The 15906-nt window shown below is 40.4% G+C and overlaps 1 protein-coding gene across 1 annotated transcript in view; it reads right to left on the bottom strand.

Annotated features, from left to right (window-relative positions):
• Positions 1-15906, bottom strand: part of PKD1L1 (polycystin 1 like 1, transient receptor potential channel interacting) — a 405256-nt gene that overhangs the window by 227740 nt on the left and 161610 nt on the right. Inside the window, exons 25-29 of the mRNA XM_044295257.1 lie at positions 15080-15172; positions 13326-13391; positions 10375-10536; positions 8973-9050; positions 3033-3175 (exon numbers count right to left, since the gene is read on the bottom strand). Coding sequence (XP_044151192.1) covers positions 3033-3175; positions 8973-9050; positions 10375-10536; positions 13326-13391; positions 15080-15172 — 542 coding nt within the window. The remainder of the gene's footprint in view (positions 1-3032; positions 3176-8972; positions 9051-10374; positions 10537-13325; positions 13392-15079; positions 15173-15906) is intronic.

Genomic DNA, 15906 nt, shown 5'->3' with positions numbered 1-15906 from the left:
AAATTTATAATGTAAAAACTCAGTGGCAGTATTGCTGTTTTTCCCATCTCCCTCCCAGAAAGAGTTAATAAAAGTTAAATCAGAAAGTTATGTGTACCCCAAAATGACGCCATTAAAAACTACAACTTGTCCTGCAAAAAACAAGCTCTAAACAAGCTATATAGATAGGAGAGAACACAATCTACCAAAGAATGGATAAAGAATAATAAAGTTAATGTTTTAGAATGGCCACTTACGTACATGTGATATTGGATCATTTTTAGAGATGAGCAAATTTCATTCACGCTTCATTTACTGGTAAAAGGTGAATTGCGTTATGGATTCAATTCTATGACGGAATGCATAACGGAATGCCTTTAGAGGCATTTCATTATTCATGCCGTCATAATAGAAATCTATGGGCTGCATAACGGATCCGTCCCGTTATGCAGGAGAGGACTCCCCTGCATAACGGAAATGGGATTGATCCGTTATGCAGCCCAAAGACTTCTATTATGACGGAATAAATAATGAAATGACTCTAAAGGAATTCCGTTATGCATTCAATCATAGAATTGAATCCATAACACAATTCACCTTTTACCAGTAAACGAAGCGTGAATAAATTTCGAAATATGACATTAACTCAATCAACTTAATCTTTTTCTTCAATAAATAAATGACCATGTCTAACCTCTGTGAAAATCTGCTGTAGTTTTTGGCCAAATCTATGCAGAAATACAGAAAGTTCTGAAGGGTTCACAAACTTCCATGCACTACTTTAATACTCCTGAATACTTTACAAACAGGCATAGTTACAATTCAAACACCACTGTACTTGTATTACTGTTTACAGGCTCATTACTATACATACTGTATGTGCTTGCATACAAAAGTAGGAATGATTTTGCTGCAATCATTTTTTGCGTACTTTGCTGCATATGCATTTTTTATTACAGCCCTGATCAAAAGTTTAAGACCACTTGAAAAATGGCAAAAAATCATATTTTACATTGTTGGATCTTAACAAGGTTCCAAGTAGAGCTTCAACATGCAATGTCCAGTGTCTTGACGGACAGCCAATCGGATCCTTCGGCTCAGTGCTGATGAAATTTTTGTGGGTCTTCCACTTGACTTTTTTGTTCCATAACCCTCAGGATCATTTAAGAAATTCCAAATGACTGTATTTTCAATTAATTGAATGCTCAAAAAATGTTTTGTCTCACTCCCATTTCTTCTTGTTGCATGTTGAAGCTCTACTTGGAACCTTGTTAAGATCCAGCCATGCTAAATATGAATTTTTGCCATTTTTCAAGTGGTCTTAAACTTTTGATCAGGACTGTATTAGTTGATTAAATTCTACAATCACAACATTTATTAGCAACAACCAAATAGCTCAAAAGTCATTTGTCAGCTACAAGGATCATGATCTCTAACTCAGAAACCAGCCATTTAACTCCTCAGATTGCCATGGTCAATAGTGACCTCAGCACCTGAATGGTCACACAGTGGGAGGGGGCTCATTCTATCTTTCAATCGTAGTCCCTGCAGCAAAATCACAGGGTTCTAACCTTGTGAAGGTGCCGAGGCTGCTTTTAGGCACCTCACCCCTAAAAAAAAATTAATAAAAAGTGATTAAAAAGTCATAAAATTATATTTTAAAAATAGTATAGAACTATAAAAAAAAACAATATAAATTTGGTATCATCATAATCATACTGGACTGCAGAATAAGGTTGCCATTTTTCATTTTTAGCTCACACTGAACACCGCAAAAACAAAATCCAAAACACTTTGACTGAATTGGGATTTTTTTTCCAATTGCACCCCACAAACAATTGTTCTCCCATTTTCCAATACAAGATATGATTAAAGGTTTTTTTCGGGATTTTAAAATTGATGGCCTATCCTTGTTTGAAGAGAAGGCCGTGAAATCTGTTGGGATATATTTATATTAGTGGCACAACCCTTTTAATGGCTGTGCTCATTTTTGTGATCATTGGGAGAGGTGAGACCTTAATGATCATAAATTAGGGCATATATTGCTTACTATAATTTACTTGATAAGATTCGTCAGCTGACGAAGGCTGGATGGGCCGAAACACGTCCTTTTTTGATTGGATATACTTATTGGAATAAAAAAGCATATGAACTGAATAGAACGAGCATCCGCTGGGAATTTGCTACATTGTTTTTTGGAGCTCTCTCCTTCCCGTGCCAACGCGCACTGGAATTGAGTGTCAACCATCTTCCTGCTTCCCTTTCCATAGAGGTCATTTTGATATAGTTAATGTATAGGTTATAATCAGAGTAGAAGCTGGGGTGTTGCACGTGGTGGCATTTTTAAATTTGTTTTAAATTTTTAACTTTGTGCCCCATTGAGTTTTGAGGGGCATTTAAACATTACATTTTTTTATGCTGTTTCTCCTGGAACTGGGCCTCATATATTAGAACCAGTTACAGGGTGAATACAGAGGGGCTTTTCTATTATAATGTAAAACCTTACTGCAGTGCTGATGTGGGTTTGTTAATGCCTAGCAGCTCATGTAGATACCCAGCCTCCAGTGATCACATTATTGCCCAGATTGTAGCAGGAAGCAGTGACATTGTCACTTCCTGACCTTTATATACAGCAATGGAGAAAGCAGAGGGGCTAAAAAAAAAACTTGTCTTCCCCATGGTGAGCCCTGCTGTTATTGGTAGTGGGCTCCTCGCTCCCCAAGCTGCATGACTAGCATGAAGCTGCCATCTCTGCAAAGACATTTAGGAAAGTCTTTGCAGAGATAAGCATGGACCTCCTGAAAGTATATAGTCAAAGGGTAGTCCTGAAGAACTTAAATTAAGAGTAAGTGCATTATTACAATTGAGATAATATTTATATATAAAATAATAATAATAAAATTAACACCTTCATGACGGGTGATGAGTTTACTTGTTATGAGCAGAAGGTGTTTGCTGCAACTGTCATGCTATGCCCTAACACCTGAATGTGTACTATTAGTAAACAGACTAATGTACTGGCATAGACCTCTATATACATTCAAGTCATATACCTCTTTTCCCGATGTGCAGAAGATGCTAAAAACTGTGAACACCTCAATACCGCTTTTGGGTTGCACCTGACAAGTCATTTTGTGTGACATTTCGTTTACTGTAAAGTATAATTGTGACCTTCCCATCTTGTGTCCACGTGATTCTAAAAAAGTTAGAAAAACAAGTCATTCTTCAGCAGGGCTATGTGGCCTAAATAAATTTGAAACTACTTAGATGCAATGCAGTCGGATTTTGAATTTTTCTGATAGTGACAGAATTCTCTGAATTTAGCCTCTATACTCGACCACAGTGGATATGAAACTTAAAGAGGACCTTTCATCGGTCCAAACATTGTGAACTAAGTGTCATGATCTGTACCCAGGGATCTCACTGCACTTACTATTATCCCTGGGTGCTGCTCCGTTCTCCTACTATGCCCTCCGGTATCTTCGGTCACTTGGTTATAGTAGGCGGAGACTCAGGGGACTTGGTTATAGTAGGAGGAGACTGCCCTTGTTCTCCTGGGCGTCTTCTTCTCCAAGGCTGTAGCGCTGGCCAATCGCAGAACAGAGCTCACAGCCTGGGAGGTTTTTTCTCCCAGGCTGTGAACTCTGCGCTGCGATTGGCCAGCGCTACAGCCTGGGAAAAGGAGACGCCCAGGAGAACAAGGGCAGTCTCCTCCTACTATAACCAAGTGACCAAACATACCGAAGGGCATAGCAGGAGAACAGAGCGGCGCCCTGGGATAATAGTAAGCACAGTGAGAGCCCTGGGCGCCGCTGTACATATCATGATACTTAGTTTACAATGTTTGGACCGATGAAAGGTCCTCTTTAAGCTATCAAATTTGATTGAAGTGCACACTTTCAGCTTTTGTTCAAAAGGTTTTACAAATATATTGCATTAACTCTTTAGGAATTATAGACATTTTTATATCTTACCGTCATTTAAAAAAAAAAAAAGTACATTAATATAATTATAAAGATATAATATTTAATTTTAACACTAAGATTATTTTTAACACTCTGATGATAATTCTTTGCAGTTAAGGACTGCCTGAAGTAAGAAAAGCATGGAAATCACCAAATGCTTATTTTTTTCTCCTTGAGATGCATTGCCAGGCCTTTACTACTGCCATCTTCAGTTGCTATTTACTGTATGTTTTTCTGTTTTGTTTTCAATTTTGTCTTCAGGTATTGAAATGTATTCTCAATCAGATTGAAATCAATTGATTGACTTGACCATTAAAGAGTCTTCCATATTGGGTTGCTTTAGCTGTATGCTATCCATCAGTATTATTTTTTTTTCCATTTCAGAATCCATCCTAATATATCAATATTCAGTCACATCATCAATTAACACCAATGACTCAGTTTCATTGGCAGCCATATACATCCATGGCTTAATGCTGCCTCAACCTCAATAGATTATGGGGTATGCTTTGTATCATGTGCTCTTCTTTCCCTCTTTATAACTGTCTTCTTCCCATCATTCTGCTACAAGTTATTCTTGGTTTCATCTGTCCAAAGAGTTTTGTTCCCAAGCTTTTTTTGAATGTTTTTTTAGAAAAGTTTAATCTTGCTTTTTTGTTCGAGTGCTACCAGTGGTTTGCATCTCAGCATAAACTCTCTTTTGAGATACTTTATACAACATTTATCAAATACTGCATGGTGTTTAATAAATCTGGCTTACGGTATCTTTAAACCTAACGCTTTTGTCTAAAAAAGCTACTCCAATTTTCCTACTCCACCCTCTTACTGGAGTGAGAGTACAACTTTTTAACTCTTAGAGAACTGGGCGATTTTCCGTTTTTACATTTTTGTTTTTCACTCCCCGCTTTATTTTTCCATTCACATAGCTTTATTAAGTGTTCTTGCATAGCAAGACCACTTAATGTTATCTGACATATATATTATTCTTATTATAGCCAAATTTGCCACCCTAACTCCTCCCACAGTTTTTACACTACATAGACAAAAATTTACCAAAACGTGCAGATTGTTTCCGATCGGATTCCTATTACTTTGTGGAACGTTTCGCCGAATGGTTCACGGAATATCGTGGTTCTTGTGGCGAAAGTTGTCCCATAGGAATGAATGGCAAAGCTAGAGTGGGAGCTGGCAAAAGCTGAAAAATCAGGACATGATTTCTAAACTGCCACCACTCCCTCATTTTCAGGCCCACCTACACAAATCTTATATCAAAACGTTCAGCAATCCCTGCTGCCACTAAAAATGTCCACGGCTAAGCAATCCAAGTTTTTCCCATTGACTTTGACAGGGAAAATTTTCAAATTGCTCCCAGTCGCACAGATTTGAAACTAAAGTCACCAAACTTGGGTCACTTAGTCATGGGGTCCGACCCTTAGGTGCACCCACTCCGACCCTTAGGTGCACTCACCCTAGTCATTAGGTGCACCCACCCCAACGATTAGGTGCACCCACCCTGACTGTTAGGTGCAACCACCCCGACCCTTAGGTGCACCCACTCCGACCCTTAGGTGCAACCACCCCAACGATTAGGTGCACCCACCCCGACTTTTAGGTGCAACCACCCCGACCCTTAGGTGCACCCACTCCGACCCTTAGGTGCAACCACCCCAACGATTAGGTGCACCCACCCCGACCCTTAGGTGCAACCACCCCGACTTTTAGGTGCACCCACCCCGACCCTTAGGTGCAACCACCCCGACTTTTAGGTGCACCCACTCCGACCCTTAGGTGCAACCACCCCAACGATTAGGCACATTGCTTGGTAGGGTTGAGCATGCTGATCAAAACAATACTTTTGTCACCACTATAGGTAGAGCCAGTGTTGGACTGGAATGCCTAGGGCCCACCAGTAAAATTCATTCTGGGGGCCCACTGTACAGCGACATGCAAATATTACCTGCCCACACAGAGGCAGACAGCAACAAGACGCTACAAGATGATTCATTATGGGAGTCTCTGCAACAACTTCAAAATAGTGATCAGCGGCAGGGGCTATATTCGAATTTGCGATATTTCACAAATATTTGGGCGAATATTCATCATATATTCGGGAATTCGAGATTATTTTCTTGATTGCAAAAAATCGGCAATGTAATATTCGCGTAATGCTCGCAAAATACAGGCGTGGGTCACTTTTGTTACATTTTCCAAGCTAGAAGCAAGAAGTTTCCTGAGACTGGAGAAAATGGTTGGCATGGCAGAACATAAAAAATGGCTTCATATGCAGTTAGACCCTATAACAGAGGAAGAACTAGCAGTGATCCTATTCCATCACACCTCCTAAAGTCCCTCTCCCCGGCTGTCATCACTCACCTAACTACAATTTTTACTTTCTCTCTCATTTCTGGTATCTTTCCATCCTCTTTCAAGCACTCTATTATAACCCCACTACTAAACAAACCATCTCTTGAGCCGATCTGTTTCTAACCTCCCCTTCATCTCTAAACTCCTTGAATGTCTTGTCTACTCTCGCTTAATAAGCTATCTTTCGGCAAACTATCTTCTTGACCCCTTACAATCTTCCTTTTGCCCTATTCACTCTACAGAAACAGCCCTTACTAAAGTGTCTAACGATCTCCTAACAGCAAAAAGAAATGGTGACTATTCGCTACTGATTTTGCTGGATCTCTCTGCAGTGTTTGATACCGTAGACCAGGGATGTCAAACTCGTGGCCCTCCAGCTGTTGCAAAACTACAACTCCCATCATGCCTGGGCATACTACAGCTATCAGGGAATGATGGGAGTTGTAGTTTTGCAACATCTGGAGGGCCATGAGTTTGACATCCATGCCGTAGACCATAAACTCTTCCTCACCATGCTCCACTAAATTGGCCTAAAGGACACTGCTCTCTCTTGGTTCTCTTCCTATCTCTCTGGCCGCTCCTTTAGTGTATCATTTGCTGGCTCTTCTTCTACTCCTCAGGACTCTGTACTAGGTTCTCTACTCTTCTCCCTCTATATAGCCCCTGACGACACCCAACTATACACTTCATCCCCTGACATCACCCCTGCTTTAGTTCCAAAACCCCAGTAATTGTCTGGCAGCTGTCTCCAACATCATGTCATCTCTGTATCTAAAACTGATCCTCTCAAAAACTGAACTTCTCATCTTTCCCCCCATCTACTAACTCACCTAAACTTGATATTTCAATTTCGGTCTGCAGCACTATCCTAATTCTTGGGGCCACATTTGACTCCGATCTTTCCTTTGTTACCCATATTCAATCACTTACACGCTCTTGTCGTCTGCACCTCAAAAATATCGCCAGAATCCGCCCTTTTCTTACGGTGGAAACTGCAAAACTCTTGTTGTTGCCTTGATTCATTCTCGTCTTGACTACTGCAATGCATTACTAATCGGTCTCCCTCTCACTAAACTCTCCCTTCAGTCTGTTCTAAATGCTGCAGCCAGGCTTATCTATCCATCCAACCGCTACACTGATGCTACTAGTCTGTGCCAGCCACTTCACCGGTTGCCCATCCACCACAGAATACAGTTCAAACTTCTAACCCTCACCCACAAAGCTCTCCACAGTGCTGCACCTCCATATATCTCCTCCCTCATCTCCATCTAGCACCCTACTTGTGCTTTCCGTTCTGTTAGCGACCTAAGATTAATAACCTCTATAATTCGTACCTCTTACTCCCCTCTTCATGACTTTTCTCGAACTGCACCTACTCTCTGGAATACACTGCCCCGGAATACTAGGTCAATTCACAATTTCTCCACCCTCAAATGTGCCTTAAAAACACATCTTTTTAGGCAGGCTTATCAAGCTACCTAAAATGACTTTTCCCAGACTAGACTAAACCTTTCCCCCACCAACTCCTCTGGCCTAAACTCGGTCCTCTAGTAGTGCCAAACCCGAAGTGGATCGGCTGGCACCACTCCTGTCAGTTCAATAATGGCTCAAATCCTACTTATCACAATCAACTACCTTATGTGTCACCCCCAATTCATCATAGATTGTAAGCTCTTGCGAGCAGGGTCCAGTTACTTTTGTTTTGTACATAAACCCTATGAATTTGTAAAGCGCTGCGGAATATGGTGGCGCCATATAAATAAATATTATTATTATTATTATCACACTACCTAACACACTTCACTGCAACAGCTACACTATATCAGGATATAACCTACACTGACTATCTCCCACTATTATATATATAAGCTATCTATCTATCTATCTAATGTAGTGGGGAAAGCACAGAGCACAGCAATGACACTGCTGTCTCTCTCAGAACTTAAACTGTACAAAATGGCTGCTGGGGAGCTTCTTATATAGTAAGGGGTAGGCAACTTTCCTATTGGTTGCTAGGGATGTTGCTAAGCTCAGACAAAGACACTGCAGCCTTCTCATTGGCCCACAAGCGAGAAGGGAGGTTACTGATGAAAATACAATCTAGAATATTCGAAATTACGAATATATATCACTATATTCTAAATATTCACAAATTCTCGAAGTGCCGATATTCGCACTTAATATTTGCGATTTGAATATTTGCGCCCAACACTACTTCAAAAGGTGGGTCCCAGGTAAGAAAGGATACTGGCATGCCTCTATTCCTCGAGGCCATCTTAACTTTCCGATGTTTCTATAATAATAAAATAGATAGAATACCCGTTTTATTATATTGATATAGGTTATTTGAGATGCTATGCTGGAGGACAGGGGGGCCGCCTTTCTCAGGGGCCCACCGGGGGATTCCCCTGTTCCTCTGTGGGCCAGTCCGCGCCTGGGTAGAGCGGTTCTCAAGATATCAGCTTTTTTTTGCCAATATGTAAATTAGCTGATTTGAGCATCAAGGGGCTGGATGAAACCCTTTGAGAACAACTTTTGTAACACCCCTTTGATCTGGGCACTTCCCCTTGATAGACAGGGACATATATAATGGCATTACTAAGGAAATTATACTTCTATTGATTACCTGATAAATGTCAGGCAATGATTGAGGAAGACACTTACCCAAAGTAACATCCAGCATATACATCTTGCTAGGCTTCAAAATAAAGGGTCTGAGTTTAATAATCTGAGAAGAAATACCTGATAAAAGAATGATTAATAATTGTTACAAAAGCTCAGTGAAACAAATAACGTCTATTCAAGTCTTTTTTTTAAATAAAATGTTATTATAGGGCATTTAGAAATTGTGTAAGGTACCTATACACCTTCAACAGCTATCAGCCAAACAAGCATCTCTCGTGACTTCCTCATACACATACATGTTTGGTTCAACTAACTGCATGTGTTGTCCATTCTGGAGAATAAGTGGTAGCCAGAAACCTCTGGTAGTAATTTATATCCTTTTAGATGGATCTGAATTGAAATTCCTTTTTTGCCCTAACATCATCAGCCAGTCCCACAGAAATCAGCAGGTTCTGCCAATGTTTTTCTTATGTATATGGGGCCTCATAGGTACAGTACATACTGTAATGAATCTAAGTGAAAAGACATATGGCAACCATTTATTATATAAAATGTTTCTAACCAGCAGCATGCGCAATTCAGCTAACAAAGCCGCTGCCAGCAGAAGATAACAAGTGGTGCATGCACATAAAGTAAGGGTACTTTCACACTTGCGTTTCTCGATTCCGGCAAGCAGTTCCGTCGCCAGATCTGGCAATCTGTATGCAAACGGACACCATTTGTAGACGGATACGGATGCGGATCCGTCTCACAAATGCATTGCAATACCGGATCCGTCTCTCCGGTGTCATCCGGAAAAACGGATCTGGTATTTATTTATTTTACATTTACATTGTTAAAGGTCGTCGTATGCACAGACTGGAAGACTGGATCCGTCAATGCTGCAATTTTAATGCCTGATCTGGCACTAATACATTCCAATGGAAAAAAATGCCGGATCCAAATATTCATGATTTTCGGCCGGAGCGAAAAATGCAGCATGCTGCGATTTTTTCTCTGTCCAGATACCGTAAAAAGACTGAACTGAAGACATTCTGATGCATCCTGAATGGATTACTTTCCATTCAGAATGCATTAGGATTAAAATGATCAGTTTTTTCCGTTATTGAGCCCCTAGGACGGAACTCAATTCCGGAAAACTTTGACGCAAGTGTGAAAGGACCCTAAGGATATGTGTGCCTGCACGATTGGGAGAACACTCACCAAGCAAATTGTCACAGATTTCCTCATCTCTATTCAAAAATATCTGTGATTGTACATTTATAAGTGATCTCCCAAAAATAAGGGCACACTGCATCATCAACAGAGAGGAAGAGATCTACAGACCATTGCTGGTATGTACACTAAACCCTAAAACAAGCTTTTAGTTAACACAAAGTAGATTATTTCTGATTTATAATAGAAAAAAACATTTACATTTCAAGTACGTAAAACAGCATACCTGATGTAGTATAACTGCTAAATATGTCTGAACTAATTGGAAGTTTTAACCAGTTAATCATAGGTGAAATATTTGGTGCTGGAAATAACAGATCCACAACGTTATCACCAGTATGTGTAGCTGTATATTCATTTGAAAAGCCATATGCAACATCAGATTCACCTTGGAAAAAATATAAAAAATTAAATAAAAATATATTTTTATAAGAGGTAAAAAAATTACACAGATTCATTAAGTTCAAACTTTCCCAGATAAATTATACATTAGAGTAATTACACTGACCAAAAATATAAACGCAACACTTTTGGTTTTGCTCCCATTTTGCATGAGCTGGACTCAAAGATCTGAAACATTTTCTACATACACAAAATACTTCCTTTGCCGAGATAATCCATCCCACCTCACAGGTGTGGCATATCAAGGTGCTGATTAGACAGCATGAATATTGCACAGGTGTGCCTTAGACTGCCCACAACAAAGCCAACTGTGAAATGTGCAGTTTGATCACACAGCACAATGCCACATGTCGCAACATTTGAGAGGGCATGCAATTGGCATGCTGACTGCAGGAATGTCTACCAGAGCTGTTGGCCATGCAATGAATGTTCATTTCTCTACCATAAGCCATCTCCAAAGACATTTCAGAGAATTTGGTAGTACATCCAACCGGCCTCACAGCCGCACACGTGTAACCACACCAGCCCAGGACCTCCACATCCAGCATGTTCACTTCCATGATCGTCTGAGATCAACCACCCCAACAGCTGCAGCAACAATCAGTTTTCATAACCAAAAAATGTCTGCACAAACTGTCAGAAACCGTCTCAGGGAAGCTCATCTTCATGCTTGTCGTCCTCATCGGGGTCTGGGCCTGACTGCAGTTCGTCTTTGTAACCGAATTGAGTGGGCAAATGCTCACATTCTATGCCGTCTGGCACATTGGAGAGGTGTTCTGTTCACGGATAATCACTGGTTTTCACTGTTCAGGGCAGATGGCAGACAGTGTGTGGCGTCATGTGGGTGAGCGGTTTGCTGACGTCAACATTGTGGGTCGAGTGGCCCATGGTGGCAGTGGTGTTATGGTATGGGCAGGCGTATGTTATGGACAACGAATACAGGCACATTTTATTGATGGCATTTTGAATGCACAGAGATACCGTGACGAGATCCTGAGGCCCATTGTTGTGCCATTCATCCACAACCATCACCTCATGTTGTAGCATGATAATGCACGGCCCCATATTGCAAGGATCTGTACACAATTCCTGGAAGCTGGAAACATCCCAGTTCTTGCATGGCCAGCATACTCACCGTGACTTAGTCACCCATTGAGCATGTTTGGGATGCTCTGGATCGGCGTATACGACAGCATGTTCCAGTTCCTGCCAATATTTTGCAACTTCGCACAGCTATTAAAGAGGAGTGGACCAACATTCCACAGACCACAATCAACAACCTGATGAACTCTATGTGATGGAGATGTGTTGCACTGCGTGAGGCAAATGGTGGCCGCACCAGATACTGACTGGTTTTCTGACCTGACCCCCCCCCCCCCCCCCCCAGTGCACTCTGTAGTAATGCACTATCCAATCTCCTGCTGCCGCTGTTAGCTGGGTTTCAGCGGCGCAATGCGCATGCGCGAGACTTGGGGAATCGCAGCTGCACTGCAGGCTGTCACTCTCAGGCAATAGGGGACGGTTAGGGGGCGTGGTTACATTGACTTGAAGCAAAGAGACCGCTGCCCCCTTGACCTCAAGCTGGCCGGCACTATCGCGCTGATGGAGAAAAAAAGGGTGTTTTTTTAACTTACGAAGCATCGGACTACAGGATGAAATATATGATTATTAACAGGCTGCTACGAGGTACTGCTGGCAACAGCTTCCCTTTAAAAGGTGAAACTAATATATGAGATAGACACATTACATGCAAAGTGAGATATTTCAAGCCTTTATTTGTTATAATTTGGATGATTATGGCTTACAGCTTATGAAACCCCAAAGTCACAATTTTGAGGTACCCTTTGCTCAGGGGATATGGATTAATTAGCTGACTAGAGTGTGACACTTTGAGCCTAGAATATTTAACCTTTTCACAAAATTCTAATTTTAAGATGTATTGACGCAATTCCTTTTAATTTGCATTACTGAAATAAATTGACTTTTGCACGACATTCACATTTTTCGAGTTTTACCTGTATATGTACATGTTCATAAGATCCCTTCTAAGGTGTCTTTTTACTAAGATGAACAAGTCAAGCCTTTCATATACAGGTGAAACTCGAAAAATTTGAATATTGTGCAAAACTCATTAAAAAGAATTAAAAAATTAAAAGGAATTGCATTAATGCAGCTTAAAATTTGAATGTTGTGAAAAGGTTCAATATTCTAGGCTCAAAGTGTCACACTCTAGTCAGCTAATTAATCCATATCCCCTGAGCAAAGGGTACCTCAAAATTGTGACTTTGGGGTTTCATAAGCTATAAGCCATAATTATCCAAATTATAACAAATAAAGGCTTGAACTATCTCACTTTGCATGTAATGAGTCTATATCATATGTTAGTTTCACTTTTTATGTTGCATTACTGAAATAAATGAACTTTGCACAATATTCAAATTTTTCAATTTTCACCTGTATATAATTTCTAGAATGTGAAGCCCAAAATTCTATCTCATATTCAAGATGTGGCTTTACAAGGGAATTATAGAGGAATGGATTGGCACTGAGTATTGCTGCTTAGTTACTTGTAACCAAAACTGCTTCTCTTGTTCCATTATCCCCAGATGTATTCTATCTAATGTACATGAAGTAATCTGATTAGTGAGGCCTCGATGTATTACTTCACATTTATCATCATTAAAATTCATATGCCCTCTTCTTCTTATACTTCCAGCTTATGTAGGTCTTTCTGCAATATTTTCCATTGAATTGTAAAAAAAAATGTGGACTTACTGTCTGTCCTTGTTCCAGAGCCTCCCATACCTTCCATAATATTACCATAGAAATGCGTGAAAAAATCTGTTTAGAAATGTGATATAATTTATATTATTGATAAAATACAGGCAACAGCAGTGGTTTATACTTCCAATAATGCTTAAAGGGGTTCTCTGGGTTCTGGACTGATATAAACGCTTCTTTATCCTTTTACTATATATGACTGGAGCAACGGAGCATTTCCTTGCTCCGATGCTCCCCCTTGTCATGCTGCATCGCGTCGCACAAGGCTCTGTTTGTTTACTGCTGTAGACGTACCTGGCTTCACATCACTATGCTAAGCGGAGACTTCCGCCTATCAGTGAAACTGGTGACATCAGCGGCACAGATAGGCGGTGTATGGCACTAACGGAAGCTGTTTTGGAGGCGGGTACTATGCTACTTTGCATAGTACCTACCTCCAAAACAGCCAAGGTCAGCGCTATTATGGCCCCGCAAAAAAGATAGAATATGTCCTATACTGTCTATTTTGCAGGCAAGGATCGTACAATTCTACAGGAGTGTGTAAAAATGTGCCCGGCTGGCATGAGATGCCCCATAATTATTAAGAGGAACATACTTCTTCATAATTGTGGTGCATCTTGGCAGTTTCATAATCCAGAACAAAAATCTACATGAGCTTGAGGTAGCGTAGGTTTCAGGTATAATTTATGCCAGTTTTCTGACATATATTATAATAAATGTGACAATCTAGCTAGGCTCAGCCTTGCACCATCAACATTTGCGATTGGGGCACAAACTCATCAGAAAGTTGCAGATTATTTTGCAAGCAGGCATACTGAAATGTCTAGCTTTTTTATGCCAGAACACTGATGTGTATGGTTTATAAATGTGCCCCTATATCTTTGTATAAAGGCATTCAACCCCTTTTACAATCTCTCAAAGAAGCAACAATCGCAATACTTTGTCCTTTAGGGCTCTTGCACACAACCATATGTAGTTTGCAGTCTGTAAAACACGATTCCGCAAAAAAATACAGATGACGCCCAAGTGCATTCCATATTTTGCGGAACGGAACAGCTGGCCCCTAATAGAACAGTCCTATCCTTGTCTGTAATGTAGGCAATAATAGGACATGTTCTATTTTTTTGCGGACGTACAGACATATGGAAAAGGAATGTTCACGGAGTAAATGTTTTTTTTTTAGGACCGATTAAAATTAATGGTTCCGCACACAGTCCGCAAAAAACGCAATGGACATGGAAAGAAAATAAATTCCCTTAGTCTCACTGCTCTTATGGTGCTTTTTTAGGATACAACTGAGAAGTTATTTCTGGCGCTGCTGTAATTTACTATAAATTTGCTCTGTTGATGAATGACTGTTATGAATAATAATATGATTATATCATGAATGATTAACACATATAATTACAATGCTTTTTTGTGGTTTTGTCCCATAAGTCCCCATTTATTTCAATATACCAAACTGCTTGTGACTGCAAGTTTTTATGCGCAGTAACACAATGCAATATTCCACAAAGACCGTTTTAGAAATATTTTAGTAGAACTGTCCCTTTCAAAAATCTGTTGCAAAACTACAACAAAAACTGCAAGTATTGACATGTGGGTTTCCATTCACTGATGATCTGTTCCGCAACATGCATCATGTGCAAGTAGCACTATAGAAAAAACTAATTCTATGATGAAGGTGAATCCTTGCGGTGCAATCATCTTCACTAGATATGTTTTTTGTCAAATGTGCCTTAACTCACCGTTAGATGTCTGGCCTTTGGTATCATTCAATAACAGATTTCCTCCTTCTCCATCTCCACTTATGAAGCCACTTGATTCATATGTATGTAGTTCTGGGTTTTAATATAAAATATATATATATACTTATGTAATGATAATGACGCAAATAGTAATTACATAATGATTAGCAGATTATTGTTAAACATGTCCTAAATATAGTATAAACCATGATATTGATCATAAAAGATGCACATGTATACTTTAAATGGCGATTAGCTGTCCCACTGTTTCTGCTATTGCTGGGCAAAGATACTTACTGATTGATCTGAAATATCGGGGAAGGGGTAGGGGATATTGCTCATTCTTTACTATTCATATCACACCGCTGGGATTTCTTGTGGTGCTCTTAAAGGGATTATCCAATACTACAAACTGCCCCCCATACGCCGGGCCCTCACATGGAATATACTTACCCCACTCCCTGCACCACTCCTGGTCCCCGCATCGCCGCTGCTGCTGCTGCTTCTCCCCTTGCGCGGATGAAAACATCCGGTGTCAGGGGGGAGCAGCCAATGGCAGACGGGGATGGGGACGAGCCTACTTTGCATCGCATGGATAAGTCAAAGTTACCACATAGAGTCACACATGTCAGATAAAAAAAAAAAAAAAGCCTGGTCCTTAAGGTGAAAAATGGCAGGGTCCTGAAGGGGGTAATGCATGGCATCAGCTTCAGTCATACAGACAAATATGCCCATGTTTTGATCATAATTAGAGATGACCGAATCGAAGTGCTGCACGTGTTCGGACATGGAGCAAAGAACTCTGGGAACAAGGGATCACCCACAAT

Source organism: Bufo gargarizans, chromosome 5 (genome assembly GCF_014858855.1).
Source record: "Bufo gargarizans isolate SCDJY-AF-19 chromosome 5, ASM1485885v1, whole genome shotgun sequence".
NCBI lineage: Eukaryota > Metazoa > Chordata > Amphibia > Anura > Bufonidae > Bufo > Bufo gargarizans.
Note: the sequence above shows the minus strand (reverse complement) of the source record. Positions and strands in the feature narration are given on the sequence as shown.